The sequence below is a fragment of the Uranotaenia lowii genome, chromosome 3 (genome assembly GCF_029784155.1).
Source record: "Uranotaenia lowii strain MFRU-FL chromosome 3, ASM2978415v1, whole genome shotgun sequence".
NCBI classification, from domain to species: Eukaryota; Metazoa; Arthropoda; class Insecta; order Diptera; family Culicidae; genus Uranotaenia; species Uranotaenia lowii.
Genome location: NC_073693.1, coordinates 302,088,617 through 302,110,473, shown reverse-complemented (window position 1 = coordinate 302,110,473; position 21,857 = coordinate 302,088,617). Strand labels below are relative to the sequence as shown.

Here is a 21,857-nt window from a genome sequence, read left to right as displayed (position 1 = left end):
ACAGTTCTTAAAAATTTGTAAAGATATCATTGCAAGTATTCCTGACATTACTAAATAAAGTTTAAAAAAAAATTGAATTAATTTAATAAAATTTGATCAAATCTGCAAAACGATTAGATTTTTGCGTTAAAATATCTTAAATTCACTAATGTTTAAAACTTCATTAAAATTGGGAAAAATTGAACAAATTAAACCTCTGTGATTTTGGTTTTCGCAGTACTTATAATTCCATAAATTATTGAGAAAATATGAAAATTGATCGAAATCTTTGATTTTTAAGTGTTATGTTTTTTTTTTGTAAGTTTTGTCAAAAAATTCAGACATTACCTACTGTAATAATTCTGAAATATTTTTCAGAAGTTATTGAAAAAACTAAAGCTGATAGATAAATTGCATAGTTAGATCCAGGGCACCCAAATTAGTCAGAATTATCTTTTAAAAACTTTGCACCTTGAAGGATGTAGATTTGATGGCTTTGTGTAGTTTATTAAAACGATTTAGAAGAACATAGAACACAATATTAAGTTGAGACTGAAATAAGTTCCTTGAAGAATATTTCATATCAGCAAAATTAAGTAACGACATAAACGATTTTTTAACATCAATATTTTTAGTTATGAAGTAAAGAATGCTTGGTTTAAGTTATTTTTTTTTTTGCTTCTTCTGTTGACATTCGTGAATGATATACACCTGTTACTTAGCTACTAGCTTTTTGATGTATAAAATGAGCATCGATGAATTAATTTTGAAGTTTAATTGGTGAGTTTTAAACTTTGAACCTGTTTAGTTGCATTTCTTAATAAAAACTGATTGTAAAGAACATGTAGAGTTTTTGTATGTCTAATTTAGAGATTCAATGCAAAAGGTTGATCGAAATTAACAATTCAAAATCAGTTTCAATTCGTAAACGGCAAGTAAGCTATTTCGTAAAATAAAATGTTTTAAGCTTGGGGTGATTTAAGATTAATTTCCGCCAAAGGCGAGCCACACTTCTGGCTTGCTTGTTAACACTTATTTAAGAACTTTTAAGATCAAGTAATTTTCCTTTTCTTCTTTGAAAACTTTTATTGGAAAAAATCTCCATCCGTATTAAAAAATAGTACCTTTCGTATATTTGTATTTAAAATATCTTATTGATTGATGACTTCAGTTAGGGTATTACCAAGGTTTTAGAGCAGGGATGAGCAACCTTTTAGTATTTTTTAGTCAGTGATTGAAATCCTCACCAATTTTCTCATCAGAGGCATTCAAAATACACACTTTGAGGCCTCGCATAGCTATACAGGAGACGTGACATATACATTCATTCAAACCTCCCCCCATGAGAAGGATCTGCTCTGAGAGACACTATTCGTTTGCTGCCCACTTCCCGGCAATGTTATACAAACCGTATGGAGCACATCTCTCAGATTTCCCCTCAGATTTCCCCTTTTTTGACAGATTTAAGCTTTTTTCTTCAGATTTGAACTTTCATCGCCTATGCTCTCAAGGCAAAAAAAGCTTAAATCTGAGGAAAAAAAAGCTTAAAAACGAGATTCACCAACACTTAGTTAAAAGATGTTGGTCACAAGATACACAGACAAATCCTGTATCGTTGCCGGGACCTGTTGCTGCCCCGAACGAACTCTCTCAACGTTCGGTTGCTACATGATGCATGAAGAAGACGAAGCACACATACTCATTTACGTTCTTGAATTTGAATAACTCCAGCCGATAGCTGTCGTTGAGGAGAACATCTTCAACCTCGCCGTAAAGGTTGAGGTAACAACAAAAACAACCGAACTTATTGCGTTGCACGGCCCGCAACGTAGGGAAGTGTTCCTAAATGCGCATGTTGGGTAATATGCGCATACAGCCGATTGACGATATGGCTGCAGATTCATCATATCTAATCATTGCAGTTTGAGGGTAATACGCTTTTAACACATGGCATGAAAAAATTAAATTGTTATATAAAGTCGAAAAAATTTAAAAATTCAAACAAGATTTTTGTCAGTTTTGTTATAATATATTGAACTTTAATTATCGTGCGTAAAGATTCTGTGAACAAAAATTTTAATGGCTTTTCTTTCTTATTCATCTGGAAATCGGAAATTCAACAAATTGAAGCTTTTGGCGAAGTTGTAAATGATAAGATATTGGAATAAGAGACAGGTTCTGAATGCCCATATCAAGGCAGGTTAAATGCCTATATCAAGAAAAATAGATAAGTCTTATAAATTTTTTACTTTTTATCATTTAAACATTTAATCTACGCTCAAATCACGATCTTACAGTAAAAACAGAAGAACTTCATACTGATCCGATAAAAATACGATATGAACAAAATATTACCATGAATTATGGCCATATGGCATATCTAACTACGTTTCATGCAAAAGAACTAGTGATGTAAAAAATTTCACCAAAATTTCAGCCTTGACGTACGCTTAACATCCGTTTCTACCATTTTAAATTAAATAATATCAAAATATTGCAAGTGTTAATGAAATATAGCTAAAAACATAAATATGCGCATTTAGCCCGCCAGTTTCGGAAATCGGCGATTTAGACTTCTTTTATTATGAAATTATTTTCACAAAAACTCTAAAAGATTTTAACAGAAAAATTGCTCTAACGTATACAAAACAGATGTGCGCTCATGTGTGTATAGTTTTCAGACTCCTATCTATTGGAATATGGGAGAAAATTAGTGCTTTCCTTAATATGCGCATATAGCCCGCCTCTCCCCTAGTGCAAAATGGAAGGAGGAAAAGAAACGAAAAAACTAGCTGCCTGCGTGCGGTTGCTGTGCAATAATAGCAATAGCAGCAAAACCTCACGCATTCGATCCAGGCACAAACGAGGAGACTCGGGTTCGCTCTGCCTTTTGAATTCGCTTCCCTCAAGCTTGTAACAGGAGATGAGTGAGAGCCATTCGTTTGGTTTTTTGGATTCGCTGCCTCGAATGTATACTGCTTCTTGAAGGCGGGCCATATTGAGAGCGTATGCATCATCGGTTTTGTCGTTTTCGCTGCCTCAAAGTAACCTTTGCTTTCGACAAAGATACCGTCACTTCAAGATAAAGAAGTGGGCTTTGCCGCGAACATTAATTATTCTATACGGACTTTCGATGTTCGCAACGCCACCTTAAGAGTTGGGGCAACAAGATTCATGCATCTAGCCATGGTAACCAATGTGTGTCTTGGAAAAACAAATCTGCTTTAAAAGTATATCTGTTGGAAGTGAGTACTTCAGAGCCATCTACAATGCTTTAAATGGTAAAAATATATTTTGGTTGACCTTTCGGACGAATTATTAACCATATATTGCCATTCGGAAAAAAAATTATTTTAATTTGAATTAAACCGAAACTCTGCTTTTCTAATTTTATTCTGTTCGAGAAGAAAATCATCTATTGAATGCTCAATTGGGAATTTTTTTGTTCATAAAAACAAGTATGTTGAAAATGATACCAACAGTGCGAATACGAACAACGGTTGCTTTGATAATTTTGTATGTTATTTGACGTTGAAGTTGTTGAATACTCAAACCATTGACCCCCATGGAGGGTGTACAAGCTATTTTAGTCGCCTGTTATGATACCCCTTCTCAGAAGGGAGCAGCACTGAGCGTATAGAAAGAATTTTCGATAAGTTACATGGGTCTGCTTTCGAGTAAAGCAGTGAGCGAGAGAAGGTTGATCAATTCATGCTCAGCAAAATTCAATCACTGTTTTTAGTATAAGGTGATTAAATCAGCCAAAATTGAATAAGTTCATCACTAAAACTTAATAATTTTTTATAATGAATTAATTGAATTTAAATGTTTCGCGAATATACAATTTTACAAAAAAATAATATAATTATAATTATATATTAACAGGGTGACAAAAATGTCCGGTCACACTTTTTTGGGGTCGCCTGTAGCCTACACGTTGCATCTATCTGGTGGCATCTATATGTCAAACGAAAGGGCTAACTTTGCTGCCCAAAGTGGCAGAGTTTCGTTTCTGTGCAGTTTGTTTACATTGAGTTGTGAGCCATGGCAGAGTTAAGAGAAGCTGTTTTCGCTGCTCGGTTGGCGCGCAGATGAGGAGCTTATTTTTTCGGACGAAAAGCTGTTCGTTTTGGAGCAAACAGTCAATCGCCAAAATGATCGGAGTGGAGTGTGAGCTTCCAGCAAGCTCCTGCGGACAAGCTCAACGTTTCCCGATTCCAAAATAAGACGTCAGTGATGGTTTGGGGAGTCATTTGCAAGAGAGGTAAACTGTCTCTTATTTTTATCGAAAAAGGGGTTAAAATCAACGCAGCGTACTACCTAGACACGGTTTTGAAAAAAAATTTCTGCTTCAAGCTAAACTATTGTTTGAAGACGATTACTACTGCTTCCCGCAAGATGACGCCTCATCCTACACCGCAAAGGTTGTTCAGGCGTAGTGTGAGGAAAACTTGACCGATTTCATTTCGAAGAATGAATGGCCTCCGTCGTCTCCAGATCTGAATCCACTGGATTATTTCGTGTGGGGATACATGATGTCGAAGCTGAACGACTATAAAATAACAAATTTGGAGCAATTCAAGCGAGTTATCACGATAATCTGGAACGAGATACCGATGGAGCACGTGCGCGCCGCTTGCGACGACTTTCCAAGACGTCTGAAGCTGGTTCGATCAGTGAAAGGTGGTGTAATTCCGAGATATCGTCTGTGAAGTATCTTTATGAGTTACTGAATAAAGCTAAGAAAGACAGATTCAGATTTTCTCCTTATTCTTTGAAATATGGAGATTTTCCTGTGTGACCAGATTTTTTCGTCACCCTGAATTAAAAACGAACATTTTTGAAAGTCTTTCTATATTTTGAAAAAAGATTTGAACCTTTTTCTGGGAAAACCCTTTACTATTCTAACCGATGAGATGGTATTTTTTGTCATAACTTGTATTTAAATTTCCTTAGAGATTAACCATAGCGATTTTTTTCGGTGCATATTTTGGAAAAGTTTTTTCTCAATGTTTTTAAACTTTATCGTTAAGCTTCCTTTTTTCTTTAAACGGTGATTTTTTTTATGTTTCGTTTGAAATCATTGTATTGAGATGTTGAACAAGGTTTCAAAGTCATGATAAACTCATTATTTTACTGATTTTTAACCATATTTGTTAATGTTACAGTTTACATTTTGAATTCTAATTTTTTTTACAGATTTCATACATTTTCTTAATTTGATTTTGATACCTCCGGGATACCTGGAATCCCTCTGGGAGGCTTTTTAAGGCTGAATCATGAAAATTTCATGACCTTGGTAAAAAATGTAGTTTGCTAGCTTTAAAGTAAAATGACTCAATTTAATCAATGTTTGTCATGATTTGCCTTTGAAATGTCTGATAATAGCATCATACATAATACAAAAAAAATAAAATTCAAATTTCTGAAATGCAAGGAATCTCAGAACTGAATTTGACTTATTCGGGGGTGCTGAATCTAAATATTCAATTAATATTTTTTGTCAGCTCTAGTTTCCGAAATAACTTTCAAAAATAGATGAAAAATTAATTATTAAATTTTTACACTTTTGTGCAAAACTTTAAAATACAAATACTTATTGACTCAAATAAATGCATTCCAAAAACCGCGAAAATTTTTTATTTTTTGAAAAAAGTTATGGTAATTTTCTTTTTGTCATTTTTTCCCAAACTTCAAAAAACGGGAAAATAAAACCAAATTTAATTTTTGAAAATTTTAAGACCAAAAGTCATCTTATTTTGCATTCTTCAACAAAGCTGTTGAATGAATTAAAATCTTTAATATCAAATTTTCAATGACTTTCTAAAATGATGTTAAATCTAATTTTTTATAATTTCTATGGCAATATCTGAGTCCTTGGCTGAATGGAGGGTAGGAACTTGATTGAAGAACACTTTTTTGTTTATATGCAGGTTTATTGGTTTATCAGTTATGAAAGATCGACTTTACCCAAATCTGATCAACTTAAAAATTTTAAACATGCCTTATAACCGAAGTTAGAAATGATAGATCAAATCTGTGCAATGTTTTGAATTCAGGACGCCAAAATCTTTCAAATTCTGTTTTCCTGAGTAATTGTTACTATCTTTTTGGGCTGAATCAAAGCATTACAGGTATTGTTTTTGTCGAGAAATCAGAATTTTGCTTGGTCATGTCGATAAGAAATATATATTCGTTCACAATCTTTATTATAAAACTTTCTTTGGCAATAGCTTCTCGAGACCAATCTACCCTAACCCTTCGGATATCGTAAGTTACGCTACTTACGAATCCATTCCCTTGAACGTCTCAACAACCATGATGATTATGAGACAAATTAGTAGTGACTGCTATTTATGATAATTAACAATCTTTCGTAGAAAAAAAATCGTTTAATAAATTTAATTTGACATAAACTTCGCGGACCGCACAAAAATGTCTCGAGGGCCGCGTTTTGCTCATCCTTGCTTTAGAGTGACTAAAATCGAATCAAACTGAATCTTTGTGGAGCTAAAAATTTTACTAAACGACTACCAATTTGACTTGCAATGTACACATAGGGGAGATGAGGGCATAACGAGCACCCAGGGCATAATGAGCACTACTCTTTTCTACGAAAGTACGTATTTTCTTAAATAAATTTTCATGAGGATTTGTTCCGTACTTCCTATAGTATTAATTTTTCACAAAAAAAGGAATCTCCTTATCATATTTACAGAGATATTTAAAAAAAACTAGCTTGGTTCTCAAGTTACGAAAATATTATAATTTTTGAGCACCACGAAATAAGCTCTTATGATCTTAAAATAACCTTGATCTATTATGTACGCACTGCAACATGATGTACACATTGTTTCTCAATTTTTACCATCATAAAATTTTTTATTTTTCACTTTTATCAATTTTAAAACACGTTTTTACTTAAATTTGTTGACTAGGGGCATATAGAGCACCTTATTATCGAGGCATAATGAGCATTTTCTGCCGTAGAATCTAGCAGCGAATTGAAATTGATTTATAGCGCCACACCTTGACTAGTTTTCATCCGACGATTTAGCCTATTGGTAAGGTAATCAAAAGACTAGTGTTAGATTTCTGTTCGAGGTGATTTTTTTCCATGTACAATTCATGTTCGATTTTTTTTTGTTACATTACACGGCTAGTAGCATCATCCTCCGAACAAAGCACATAATGTATGTGCGTGCGTGAATTGTTTGTATTCTACAAACAGATCTAGATTATTTTGTTATTGCTTTGTTTGATGAATCTACGACTCACCTGACTTCATCGATTTGAATTCGCTGCTAGATTCCCCGGCAGAAAACGCACATCTTACCCTGATTAATGGTGCTCATACTGCCTCAGGGGGGGTTCTCATTATGCCTCCACAGTGGCTGGTTTTCAGCTTTCGGCCAAAATTTTTAAAATGCATTTTTTAACGTTTTCATCTAGTTTTTCACGTTTCAGCCCGTTAGGGAATAGGCTTTTCAAGTGTCTGAACACGAAACAATAATGTAACCTCCATATTATAGCTATTTTCTATGGTTAAATAACCGTTTTCCTTAAGGTGGCCATTATGCCCCCATCTTCCCTAAAAACTAATTATGTTTTTATTTCACTAAATAAAATCACTTATTGGTTTTTCCATAAATTTATATCGATGAAAAAAACAAAAACAATCCAATGTTTCTAACGGCAAGTTGCACAGAATACCTGAGCGTAAAAGTGATACCCGGCTAGTTACCCCGGGAATCCCCGAACGAAACGTGCATATTAAATGTAAGTGACTTCATGCCCTCTCTTAGAACGCATTTCTCGTCAGTTAATAACAGTAACTAGTATCGAGTAGAAGTACCGAGGTAACAAGTTCGATTGAGATGTTTGTGCTCAGGTGTGCCTCGCATCGCTGGCTAAAATCCCTAGCAAGTTTGCCATCAAACGGTGGAGTGAAACAGTTTTCAAACCGGTATCTGGAAGCTGGGCCGCGACCTACGCTGGAACCTTCTCTACTGAACGGGTTCTGTTATCGGTTGGCCACCGAAGAAGATCGGCCAAAAGTTCGGGACGGACTGGAACGTTATTTTTTCCCGGAGGACCCGTTCAACTGCAGCCATCGGGATGGAACTGCTTACGAGAAAGAAGATATGGACCATTATCTAGGAATGTTGAATAATGGTATTGTAATTTTGGCTCTGGATGCAAAAACCAATCAATTGGCGGGATTTTTAGGTGCAACATTCTGTGGCCCTGATCATCTGGACATCTTGCAGCAGAGAGCTTCTAATGCCAGCACAAGAAAGTACAAAGATATTGCTCATCTTTTGGCGCATCTCATGCGTCAAGCAAGGGTCTTCGATAGATTCGAAGTCGATCAGGCATACCACTTCCAGTATGGAGCAGTTAATCCAAAATTTCGCGGGAATACCTTGACCTCCGTTTTGATGCAGAAACACGTGCAACTGGCTCTCAGCTGTGGAGTGCGGGTTTTCTCGGCCGATTGCTCCGGACCTTTTGCGGCGCGTTCTTGTGAGAGAATCGGAATGGAATGTGTCTACAAGCTGCCTTACACAGAATATCGAAACGAGCAAGGCCAACAGGTGTTCCAAGGGAGGCCAGACTATACGGAGATGAGGTCTTACGTTCTGAAAGTTTAGATTTTGTGCGAAGTACAGATTTGAAGAAATAGATGTAAGTGAAAATAATATCGTTGATAAAATGGTCCAATCTGCAATTTGAAACTCAAATCGTTTTTTTGTAATTCAGTGTTGAAAAGTGAAAATTTTGACACTGAAAACAGTGTCGAAAAATTCTACTCTTTTGCACTGAGTTGAGAGTCGAAAAGTACATTCCACGATCTACTTGATCATAAATTTTCAGCCGATTGCATGATCACTCACATGTTTTTTGTTAAGGGGGGGTAAGGTCTAACACTTTCAAAAAATCGATTTTTTTATTTTTTTATTTTCTTATTGTAAAACATTTCAAGAATGTTGTGTCAAATTTTCAAGTCAATTGAAGCAAAACTGTAGAATTTAAAGGCCTTTATTTCCTCCTATCTAACACTGCAAGAAAGCAAGAGCAGAAACTTCAAACGCGTTTTTCTCGAAAGCACATTTTTAAAGTCCGTGGACATCGTCATTTGAAAACTACTTATCCGATTCTTTTCAAATTTGGAACATATTTTCTACATATAAAATACCAGACCCCAACGTTTTTCTTTTTTGATTTTTTCTACTTTGGAGAGATTTTACAGGTGAAAAATGGCGGATTTTTTCCTTTAAAATCGTAGTTTTTACTTCAAACAGCCACAAAAATTTCATTAAAAAAATTTTCAGTTAAATTAAAACGTTGGGGTCTAGAAAAACATCTATTAATAATATTTTGCTCTGATTTTTTGACTTCAGATGATTCTGTGCCGAGATACAGTGTCCACCGCAAATCCTGTTTTCTAAAAGGCATCCTCGAAAATGCTCCGTCACCGGCTCATTTTTTAATATTTTTCTACGAAAAAATTACTAAATGTTCTTTCAACAATGCTTTGTATAATGCAAAAAATTTGAATACATTTGTTTGAACGATAGCTCTAGAAAAAAAATCGTGAAAATGGTGTTTTTTTTATACCCGTTAGACCCTACCCCCCCTTAAGATGCGCTTCTTGTTTGTTAATTCATGAAATTTCAGGGGAGTTTTTCGAATTTGCAGCGTATGCAACTCGTTGTAAAACTCGATTTTTTCAGCACTCGGCGAATTATCCAACTTGACCAGCCTCCAATATGAAAGAGGAAACATTCAGAAGAAAATTGAACACAATGCATGTAATGTTGCATTCAAATTTCCAATTTTTCTTCAATTCGTTATTGTTTGGATGCATTCTTAAAATTTGTAATAGTTCAGTTTTGTGAAGCTTTGGTTTAAAATAACTAAGCACTGATTCAAGAAATCAAGATTTACACTGTTTTCAACGATCGACGTAACGATTTTTCTTGTCTGGAATAAAAATATATTCTCTCCTGAATCCAAAAGTTGAAGTTGGTAATATTATACTTATAATAATATTTTAATTTTTTTTTTCAAATATTAGTAATTTACTTAAATCTAGATTTTTGTAGCTTACATTTTTATTCAAATTTGAACAAAATTTATCATAATTATGAGAGCTGCAACTGAAGTTAAGAATTGCATCACAATGATTTTAAGGTCTATTTTCCTGAAACTTGATCTCTCAATTTGTTTTTCAAGATTATAACATAGATAGGATCGACCGTGATGGCATGTATCGATAACATCAAATTTTTTTTACCAAATAAATAAATTTTCGTACTCATTCTCACAAAACATTACAATAAAAAGGACAGTATTTTTACCGATCTTTGACTTATTTCTATATTACAAATATTCCGACACAAACTGGCCCCCTTGGACCTCTAATTCTAGCCATTCCGTCCTCTGGCTATGGCCCATTATTTAGGTCTTCAGAATAGCACCGAGCCTTGGGCTAACTTTGTCTGGACCTTTCGGAAAACCCTCTTCATGGTCCAGGAAAAACCGATGGTTTTTGCGCGCATCTCAGTCGTTAATGCTTTCACTGGTTCATAAGTTCATAAGAAAAATCAGGAAATACATTTTTCTGTTTTATTCTTGGTGTCTCCTATCGGCAGGTGCATACTTTTTTCAGTCATGATATTGTTCAGTTTTCTCTCAAATATTTCTCAAAACTGTATTTTGGGTGGTTGCAGCTTTCTTATTGAAAAACGAGGCAAAACCATTATGAGTTTGAACATTTGGTATAATCGGTAAGTGCGGCCATCTATGACTTGAATCTGGAAAAAGAGTGGATAACCGAAAAAAATTGATGTTTTAGAATTCCAGCAGTTTAGTTTAGTATTCTAGCTATAATATTAAATTCCTGAGTGCTTCAGGAAAGTAACCGCTTCCATACATTTTGGAATGATAAAAAAACTCCTAAAAATGCAGTTATATATTCAAAAAGTTTGTAAAAGCATTATTATTCACATGAACAAAGTAAATATTAAGAACTTATCTTAATTTTTAAGAAAAACATACGTTCTTTTCTAATTTTGCTCCTTTTTTCGTATTTTCGAAATCTAATTATCCTATTTCCGAGAATTTCTGGGATCCTGGGAAAATTGGATAAGAAATATTAGTTATAGAAATATATTAAAAAAATACTTAATTTGCACCATTTCTAAGTGGTAAACATTGAAAAAAAATTGTTTTTGGATATCATTTTTAGCTACCGGTGAACCGGTGAAATAGTTATTTTTCCCAATTTTTATGACACATTTTATAATTCCTGCAGTAGACGATCAAAACCATGTTGTTTCAACACAATCACATAGAAAAAGAATAGAATATGATTTCAAAAACAAAGTGTTTTAGTACATTAACCAACAAAATTAACCCCACCTTGAAACAAAAATTTATAATAATTGAGATAGGTTTTTCATTATCAATACATAGAGATTGGATTGGTTTGCTAGATTTCAGGTAATTTATCAAATCTCGAAAATTTTGAGCTAACTATCCATTTGTTTTACAAAGTGTTTCTCTAAAGGCAATTATTTTGCTTCTGTCAATAGATTGTGCAACTGAAGTGCTTAATGATGAGTGTTCTACATAGAACATTCGAATGCTTCTCGTGGTGTTTCTTTATTGGAGTTGTTTGTCCCAAAAAATTCCAAGCCACCGTTTTTGAACCAGAAATAATACTTACCTTACCTAAGCATATCTCAGGAATTCAAATCTTCCTTGTCAGGCTGGTTAACAATGTACAGTACATTTCATTAATCTTCATGAAAAGTTCACATCATATTTAAATATCTACCAACAACTTTTCAGCTAAGAAACCATTTTTGATCAAATTCATTTGCACAGAGCTATGACTTTTTTTTATGGGTAATATGGGCTAAATTACACTTCGCTCAAATGTCTTCGTACTAACCCGATGGCAGATTTGAATTTCTGGTCTTCCATAGAGTGACTCCGAATTTTTCGGGGTTTTTTCATCAAAATCAAGGGGATTGCGTTGACATGAAAACCCGTTTTTGAAAATTTGTCATATAGATGTAATAGATGATCTCAAAATTTGGGGGGCAGCTGTTTTCAGAATAATCTTTAGATCCTTTGCCTAAAATTGTAAGTTTGATGGTCGGGATGAAGGACTTAAAAATAAATCTGATAAAAAGTTGTTCCTTACAGCCAAAGCAGTTTAAGTGCCTTTAGACTACTTTGACACTCTTCAGACATAGCAAGTTTCCAGACTTTGCATTGGTTCACACATGCATTTTTCATTTAGTTTAATAAATAAAAACTTCAATTTTAAGATATGACGCTAGAAAAAAAAATATACATTTGAATAAGAAGAAATTCTCGTCATAGTTAACTTAAAACTAATGAAATTTACATAATATGGAATACTCTGTAGACATCAAATAATCAACAGCAACCATTTTAAGTGTCTTTGTATTATCAAAATTAAGTGCAAAAATTACGAAAATGCTGAGTGGAAAACGTAGTTAATCACATTATCACACATTATCCACATATTTGGCAAAAACATTGCATAGGAAAAATGGGTTATTGTAGGGATCTCAAAATTTTCTTCTCTTCTTAACCCTTTGTTTCATAAAGTAACAAATTTGCAACAATTAATGCATGGAAAAAGTGAAAAACCGTATTTAATTTTTTTTTTCATCATTTCCAACTGTTAAAAATGATTTTCAAGGAAAAATAAAAAATCATGAAATGAAGGGTTTATATTGTTTTTATTATTTTCATCCGTACTTTATTATTAACGTTAACAATTCTACGGAAACTTAGTTTAGTAAACACATGTTAATCGTCATTGAGTACACTGTTCAAATTATGTGGGTGAAGTTCTGCATTCGGACTGTCTCTTTCATTTTTGTTAATTAGGTTTAAAAAAATCAATGCTTTTGTTTCAATGTTAAGTACTGACTCCATGAAAAATGTGGATAAAATAACAAAAGAAAAATGAATAAAAGAAGTAGCCGCATTTATAACAGAATTTTAACTGCAAACTGATTAAACATTACAGTTATAGAAATGTTACAGCAGAGCGGTTTGACAACACAAGAAAATTTTTTGGTTATTCAACAAATAACAAAAAACAAGCTGGTTACTGGCAAATTAAAAGTTTCCTGAAATAACTCGCAAGTTCACGGTCAATATGTTAACGTTCTATTAGTCGTGACAAAGATCTGCTTGAAGCGTACGAATTCCTTCATTAGAATTTTATTGTAAATTCCTTTTATAAAAAGGCTCATACCTTAAAGTTTTAAGAAGCATAACTCTTTTTTTACTATTTTTTTCTTAGCTTAACACTTTTACTTTAAAGAAAAAGAAGTATAGAAAGGAAAACATGAAAATTCAATAAAAAAAGCCACCTTCAAAAAAATATAAGTTCCTCAAGTTATGTATTTTTCAAAAACTATTGATTACGTAGGACAAATCAAATGTGCAATCGAAGGATGATAAAAGCAGAAAACGGGAATAATCAATTCATACGATTGGTAATTTCAGGTAATAAATCATTTTTGATTTTCCAAACTACTGACAACCAAAACATGAATAAATAAGCCAATGATTCTTGTATTTTTGTCTGTTTTGCATGTTGGTACTTTATAAAGTTACTTGAGCATCAGTTGTTTTCATGTCTCCCTTAAACTAGATTGAAAATGGCAAAGCGAGGATTATTGGCCAGCACCTTTAAGTGGTCATACACCTTAAATCATATCTATCGTCTTATACAAATTTTTCGACTATTCCTGTTTTGTATGAGTTTTAACTATTGAATGAAGTTGAAGGTGAAGTAAAAAAATCTACCATTTATTGATGAACCGTCTAGTGCGTAGCACTGCCTCTTGGTCGATTTTCACTAAAATTGTCATAAAACTGTATCGAAAAGTTATTTTTACAATTCATTTTCCATTAAATGATTAAAAGATATGTTTTTCAAAGATTCCGTAAAATCACAAATTTCGAAAACAAGGAAACATCATTTCATATAGTTTTTTCGTTTTCAATAGTTTTAAATATGTGGCCTTATATGTAACAAAGATGCTGGATTGTATAAAAAAAAATGTGTTCAAATTTGGTTAAAAATGACGAAACGTAAAACTTACCTCAAAATATTTTATTTTATTAATCAAATATTTTTCAACAATATGGTTTTTGTAAAACAAAAATTGTTTTCAATCAAAAAATGCATCTTCTGTGCATTTTTCAGTGAGAAAAAATGGGGTTCTAGAAGGTTTAAATGAAATAATAAAGTTTCATTTGTCCTTTGTTTTTTTGAGAACCGGTAGAAAGAATTGAAGTTCTGGAAATAGTCTGGAATTTAAAAAAAGATTTAATTAAATTGGTACCTGTGAAATTCATTAAAAAAGTACTTCTATAAAACACAAGTGATAATTTTTAACCTAATTGAAAAAATTCTATCGCTGCATAATACAAGGCTAAAAAATTTAGCATCTTTTCCAATTTAAGAAGAAATAAAGAACTGATTTCGACGGAGGGCGCTGATTCCAAATATGCAATTAATATTTTCCAAGTAGCTCTTGTTCACGATTTTTTTTTTTCGGAAAATGAGTAAAAATTCATCCAATTAATTTGTGCAGTTTTTTGGAATATCTGTAGAAGTGTACAAAGATTTGAAAATTAAAGGTGTTAATTCAATGGTCATTATCAACTTTCCCGAACATTGCGAGTAATTATGACTTCTGAGAAAAATGTTATAGAAATTCTCTTATTATTAATTTTTCCCAATATTGCAAAATTGATTATAATATTTTAATGGCATTGCGGCGAGATGAATTGTAAGGTAGAAATTTAAGACATTGTTAAATATAGGTATAGGCAGATGAAGCGAGTGCACTTCGTAGAAGAAGTGAGAAGGCGGTGAAGATGTAAGCGAAGAGCAGTTTTGTATAGAAAGCTCAAAGCTCGTCATTCGGTGAGCAGCAAAGGCATAACCGACAGCTTTGAGCTTTCTATACAAAACTGCTCTTTGCTTACATCTTCACCGCCTTCTCACTTCTTCTACGAAGCGCACTCGTTTCATCTATCAACCTATATATTTCACAATGTCTTAAATTTCTACCTTAGAATTAATCTCGCCGCAATTTCATTAAAATATAATATTCAGCAATATTAACGGCGGTAAAAATCTGGAACAAAAATTTTGCAAAATACGGCAAATTTGACGAAATTTTTAAGAAATTATAACCCGAGTTGAATCTCTGATATTAAATACTCGAAGACATTCTTCAGTGGTGTCAGAAATAGATGTATTGTTATCTTATTTAATTTCTCTATATATCTCTTAATCTATCATATTTAGGCAAAACCTGTATCCATGATTGAATAGGGTTGCAATCCGTCCCGCAAAAGTGTGATAGTTCCCGCTTTTTCATAAAATGTTCCGCCGTCTCGCTTTTTTCTCAAAATTTCCCACATTTTCCTGAAATTCTTTTGTAGTAGACTCAAAATTTTACGATTTTACCACTTCAAAATAGTTGGTCCGTGCTTGTTGGTTGGACGTTTCTTATAAAATCTCTCCTAGATCATTTTCAACTCCTGTCGTTTTTTCTAATCTTCTTCTATCCATTTATGATTTTCAAAACTATAAATGTTCTGAGTTCTGACTATTATGACATTCTCCAATAAGGCTGTAAAAATATAGGGCGTTACGCTTTTTTGAAATTTTACTGACTTACACCTTAATTTAGCCCTAAATTAAATTGATTGGTCTAACACAAATACTCATTCAAATAAAGGATTTTTGTGCTTTTGTGTTTCCTTCAAAATTAGCAGCATCTTTTCAAAGTTGAATAGCATTAGCATTAGCATTTTAAGTTGCCAGAATTTTTTCCAGACATATCATGACCGGCCAAATCCAGCCATGTTATCTTGAAACAGGCATAATCCGAGATCTGATTTCAAAATTTTCAACCCAAAATCTGGGCCATATCCGGGCTGATTTAGTCAAAACCATGGAGTAGCAAACATCGAAAAAAATTCACTTAAAAATATATTTTTCCATCAAAACACATTAGCAGATTTTATATCGTATTTTGGGCTTCCGAAAAACTGTTCATGTTTGTTAAGAATCAACTTGCCAAGAAAATCGTTTTCGGACGCAAAATTAAAATTATAACAACTCATTTGATGTTTTTTTTTTGTTTCAAATAAAGTGAAAACATCTGAGCAAAATAAAGTTTTTTTTAACGAAATCAGAGTAGCCGGCCTGGACCGAACTTTTCCTAAATTTTGCTTCAAATATCCGGGCAAGTTCCGGGTAAAACCGTTTATCTTGGCATCACCATAACAATTGGGTTCAGTTAAGCGTTCTTTGAGCACGTTCTAGCGATGTTAATATTTTTCTATTGAAGAAAAAAAAATTCAGTTTCTTCCAAATGATAATAGCTAAAGATTTTTCTCCAGAATCCAAGCAGAATTCCTCGAATGTAATGCTTAAGGAAAAAGTCGGATTCCAGATGAAGTAGAACAGAACTACCGATGAAAAGAAAAACTATTTCCAATAAAAACAATGAATAAATGGACGAATTAAAATAAATAAACTTCTCGTATGAGCTTTCATTACGTCGTATGAAACAAAATGTAAACAAAGAGTTTTATTAGGAAAAAATACAAAAACTGACATAACCTAGTCGCAACTTCTTTCCATCTAGAATATTTGTAGCCTGGACAACATATTCCATATGTCAGATACAAATCATTGAGTTGTTGTGATAACTTTTGCTGCAGTTTTCTGTGAATTCTTGAGATGTTTCATACGACGTAATGAAAGCTCACGCGAGACTTGTTAGTTTATCAAAAACGGCTAATTAGACATATGAAAACTTTATTCAAATTTCGTATTTTCATTGTGTATGAACTACAACATTTTCGACCGAAATGTTCGCAGTTTACAAAGATATAAATTTTTTTCAAAATTAAATTTTTCAAAAAAATTTCATTTATCCAAATTTTATTACTTTCTATGAACTATTTTAGCGGAAGGAACATATTGGAGAGAATAGGGATACTTGATCCACTTTTCTTATTTTCATCATATCTTTTTGGGAAAATTCAGCAACTCGTCATTTTTAGCATTTTCTGACAGCGTTTTATTTCAAGTTTATAATCTCCAAGAATAAGAACGATGCATGAATTCGTAAAAGAACTAGAACCTTTTTTCTGAGACTAAAAAAATTGTAATATTTTTCAAGTTACAGGAGACTTGATCCTTTACTAAACGAGACTTGATCCTTAATTCAGGGTGCCCTGACCCTAGGCCAAAATCTAGTAGAATCCGAAGATAAAGGGTCCGTTGACAATTTTTTGCCATATGAGTTCTTATTTCTCACTTTGTAATTATCAGACAAAGAGAATTCTAAAAGTTTGCCTACTACCCTAGAGTAATTGCATACTTTTAGGTCCAATTATCTAGTTTTTAGGTTAATATAGTATTTTCAGTCCTGTTTAGTAGATAACTACTGGATAAACATTAGTTATTTAACAGATATGAGTATATTCATGATAACCAACGGTCACGATCCTTTCAGAAGATAAATGTACTTTTTTGGGCTCAAGGGATTAATTATACCCATAACATAAATTATGGAAAACTTATAAAAAAACTGAGAGATTACAATTGCTTTGAAAATATGGAATTATTAAGTTCATATTATAAAGTAAAAATTGACGCACTGGAATAAATAAATTTGTGTCATGTGAGAAATATTTTAAAGTGGTAAAGAAAGATCTTCAAACCAAATTAAGTTAAATTTTCCAAACAAAGTGCAATAACTCAAAAAATTATATTTATTAAATTTGTTGTTTTGTTCTTTTTGGCACATTTTTCTAGAACATTTAATATTTGTAAAACATTCCTGTTTCGAGATATAGCTAAGGAATCAAGTATCCCCAGGAATCAAGTATCCTCATTCTCCCCTACATATGTATGGGAATGGTCATAAAAATTTAGTTTTTAAGAGTTTCCAAAATGTACCGCTTTTTTCGGCGATATCCCGCTTTTTTTCGTGAAATGTCACGAATGAAATGTGAAATACTTTTTCTGAAAATATCTGGTTAGACATTCAAAATCCGTTTTTTTATGTATGTTTGTTGCTTCATCAGTTATCAATGATCGATTTTATCCTAAATCTATCAATTCCAAAATTTCCATACGTCATATCATTAAAACAAGGGCTGAAAGACGAAATCTGGAAATAGGTTCGAAAGCAGGACGTCAAAATCTTCCAAAAACAGTATTTAAAACAGAAGCACTAAAAATGCTGTTTCCTAGTGAATCAAAGTTTCTCGTTGGAGGAATTGTGCAGTTTGGTTCTTTTTTTATAATTGAAAAAACTTCCGAAATGCAAAACAAACAAAATTAACGAAAGCCAAAACTTCAATGGCAGGAATTTCAGTGGCTAGGGTACCCTAATTAAGAGCATAAATCTTGATTGTGTCGGCTCGGTTGGTGTTTAATGCAATTTTCTTTTTGTTACTGGGAGTGTAGAGAAAAACTGAGAACGGATCCGTTTCGCCGTTTCTCCCACAAAGGCCCACAAATTATTACAGGTACAGGTACAAATTATTGTATTTCTTTTTATTGTTGCCATATTTTATTGAAGGGTTATAATTTTATATTCGACTTTGAACCTGTTTGGATAAATTCAAGAAATTTCAAATGTTTATTTCATTGCACTGTAAATTCGATTTCGAGTTTGACTTCTAGCTTTTTTTTTCCAAATCAAGTATTATGGAATTCTTGAATCCTTAGTTCTGTGTTTTATTATTCCAAAAATCATGTTTGATTTAACAACATTTTTTCATCTTATTCCAACAGGATATCCGATTTCCTTGGCATCCAAACAGATCCTTTCAACAGTTGCCGCACCAACAATTGCCACTCCTGCTCACGTAAGTCAACATTAATTAAATGCAAAATTAAGGAGCACCCTCAAACCGCAATCCTTTTTTCCAGCATCTCAAACAACTAATCCCGGTTTCGACCACCGCGGCCACTCAACATCACGCAAAGGGCTTCAGCTACGCCTCTTATAGCCATCAGCAGCCCGGAAGTCCCGCCTATCTGGGTCCCATTCCAGTGAACTCTGCAGCTCCCCATCAATACTTTAACCCAGCTGGACACGTTTATCAGCAGCAGCAGCCACAGCAATCGCACCGTTATCAACTGTTTTCGACGGTTCCAACTCCGATCCAGAAACAAGGCGGGCTCATCTACGCGGCCAATGCTCCAGCTGCCATTTATGCCACCCCTGGAACTCCACTCATTCACCACCCACAACACCACGCCCATCATCAACAACAACTGCAGGCTCAATCCCAACAATCACTGCATTACGCGCCTCATTTCTATCAGCAAGCTCCACAGGCTTTCGCACCAGTAGCGGCCAAATTCACCTACTCCCAGCCCCTTGTGACCAAGGGATTCTATCCGATTCAGTGATCTGTTTCAGAAATTTTAAGTTAAACCAAACTTCCTGAAAAAAAAATAACTGGAAGTTCAACACGTGATTTGCCATCAGTATAATTCCTCCCAATCAACCAATCAATCAATCAAGCGATAAATAAACCTTTGTCCTGGATTTCATCGAAGTTCATAGAACTATTTACTTCGTTTGGGTCTCGAGATGTTAGTGCTGTAAGTATATTTATTTGTGTAAGGATTTCTGTTATAATATCAATAAATGCGTTTTGAAGCAAGCGTTTCCATTTTCTCTCTTTTTCCGAAACCAACTTCGGTAATAATTGATGGTTTGAATTAAAAGAACTAAAAAAATCAAAGGCGAATGAGGAAGAACCGTTGTGGACCATATACAAGATGTTTTGTTAGTTCAAGATCGTAACTACAGTATGACCCATATATTGTTTGTAATATGATTTTAATCGCCGTAATTTGTATGATTATAATTTTAATGGCATGTGCGGCGGAATGAAAACTAGAGAGAATTTATTTTATAGAATTTGAAAGAAAGGTGGATAGACAGGCATTAGTGCGCCAATAGGAGAAAGCTTGATAGGTGTTGAAATTTTTGGCTAGAGGGCATGTTGATGAAAAGCTCCCATGAATTGCTCCCGCCTTTGCTCTGCATTAGCTAACTATACATGAGAAACCCAGAAAGAGAATTCCCATGTATAGCCATGCGGCGGCAACGCTATTCAAACCGTATGGAGCACATCTGTCAGATTTCCCCTTTTTTCCCCTCGTTTTGACAGATTTAAGCTTTTTTCTTCAGTTTTAAGCTTTCGTCTCCTATGCTCTCAAGGCAAAAAAGCTTAAATCTGAGGAAAAAAAAGCTTAAAAACGAGATTCACGAGCACATATTCAAAAGATGTTGGTCACACGATACATAGACAAATCGTGTAACGTTGCAGGGATCTGTGTATAGCGAGCCCAATGATTTGAGAGCGTGTTTTTACGCACACTTCAAACGAGCTCGTTTGGAGCTCGTTTGAAGTGTGCGTAAAAACACGCTCTCAAACCATTGGGCTCGCTATACATGGGAATTCTCTTTCTGGGTTTCTCATGTATAGTTAGCTAATGCAGAGCAAAGGCGGGAGCAATTCATGGGAGCTTTTCATCAACATGCCCTCTAGCCTAAAATTTCAACACCTATCAAGCTTTCTCCTATTGGCGCACTAATGCCTGTCTATCCACCTTTCTTTCAAATTCTATAAAATAAATTCTCTCTAGTTTTCATTCCGCCGCACATGCCATTAAAATTATAATCATATGACCCATATAATACGAAAATCCATCATTAAGGCAGTGATGTCAACCTTCCAGATTTTTTTCTGGATTTTCCCGACTTTTTGGACTTTTTCCAGAAATTTTTTTAGGTTTCCAGATTTCCAGACTTTTGTCATTTCTTCCAGACATTTCCAGACTTTTGAGTTTCGACATGAATTTTCTGACAAAACAGTGAAAATTAAACATTTTCGTTGCTAAATGGCAGGAAATGATTCAAAATAAATAATTGAAGAGTGAGGATAGCCACGAAGATGTTAGTAAAACAGCAAGTAAAGCATAAAACGTAGTACCGCCAACATCAGCACAATAGTCTCAGGCATTGGTAGTGTATAGAATGTATGAATGTATGATTATGATGAAGTAATAAGTGTAATTAGACTGCAATATTGCGATTTGACGATAAAAAAAAAGGTCATCACCTATCAAGTTTGCCATCCAGACTTTTCCACACTTTTCCAGACAAAGCTTCCAGACATTTCTGAAAAACAGTTGACATCACTGCATCAAGGTTCAAAAACACTTTTCTTGATATACACATGATTTGAACTTTTTATAACATTCAGGCACGTAGATGAACATATAAAGAAAAAATAACTGGATGTGTTCAGGGATGGAAGCCTTCAGATAATCGAAATTTGGGTGATATGAAGTTACAGGCCTTTGCTTGAACCAAAACTGCACATCCTGCTCAAACCAGGTTCGACTCCGCTTCGTGGTATGGGATGTGAGCTCTATTTTGTTGGGGAACAACATTCTCGAGTTCACCAAAAAAGTTTGACCGAATCCAATTGACAGATGAAGGTAAGAGCTAATACACTCACAAGAAAAATCCTCAAAAATCATTTAAAAACAACTTAAAACTGATTCCAAAAAATTTACGAAAGTTTTATGGGTCATACTGTAAATTACAGAGAGTCAAACGAAAACTACTGTCAATAACACGAAAATACTAATTTAAAAAATTTTGATCCAATGGTTGTCGATACACAAGAAAAAAAAAAGAATTCAGGTGTTTTTCCCAAAAGTATCCAGGCCAGGAAAATCATGGAAA

General features: G+C 33.8%; 1 protein-coding gene across 2 annotated transcripts in view; it reads left to right on the top strand.

Annotated features, from left to right (window-relative positions):
- The window catches only part of LOC129757773 (basic-leucine zipper transcription factor A-like), a 138,631-nt gene extending 118,881 nt beyond the window's left edge, over nt 1–19,750 (top strand). For both annotated transcript variants that reach the window (XM_055755072.1, XM_055755070.1), the window contains exons 7-8: nt 18,878–18,951; nt 19,016–19,750. In XM_055755072.1, the coding sequence (XP_055611047.1) occupies nt 18,878–18,951; nt 19,016–19,501 (560 nt within the window). In that variant the 3' untranslated portion in view covers nt 19,502–19,750. The remainder of the gene's footprint in view (nt 1–18,877; nt 18,952–19,015) is intronic.
- Nucleotides 19,751–21,857: the final 2,107 nt, after the last annotated feature.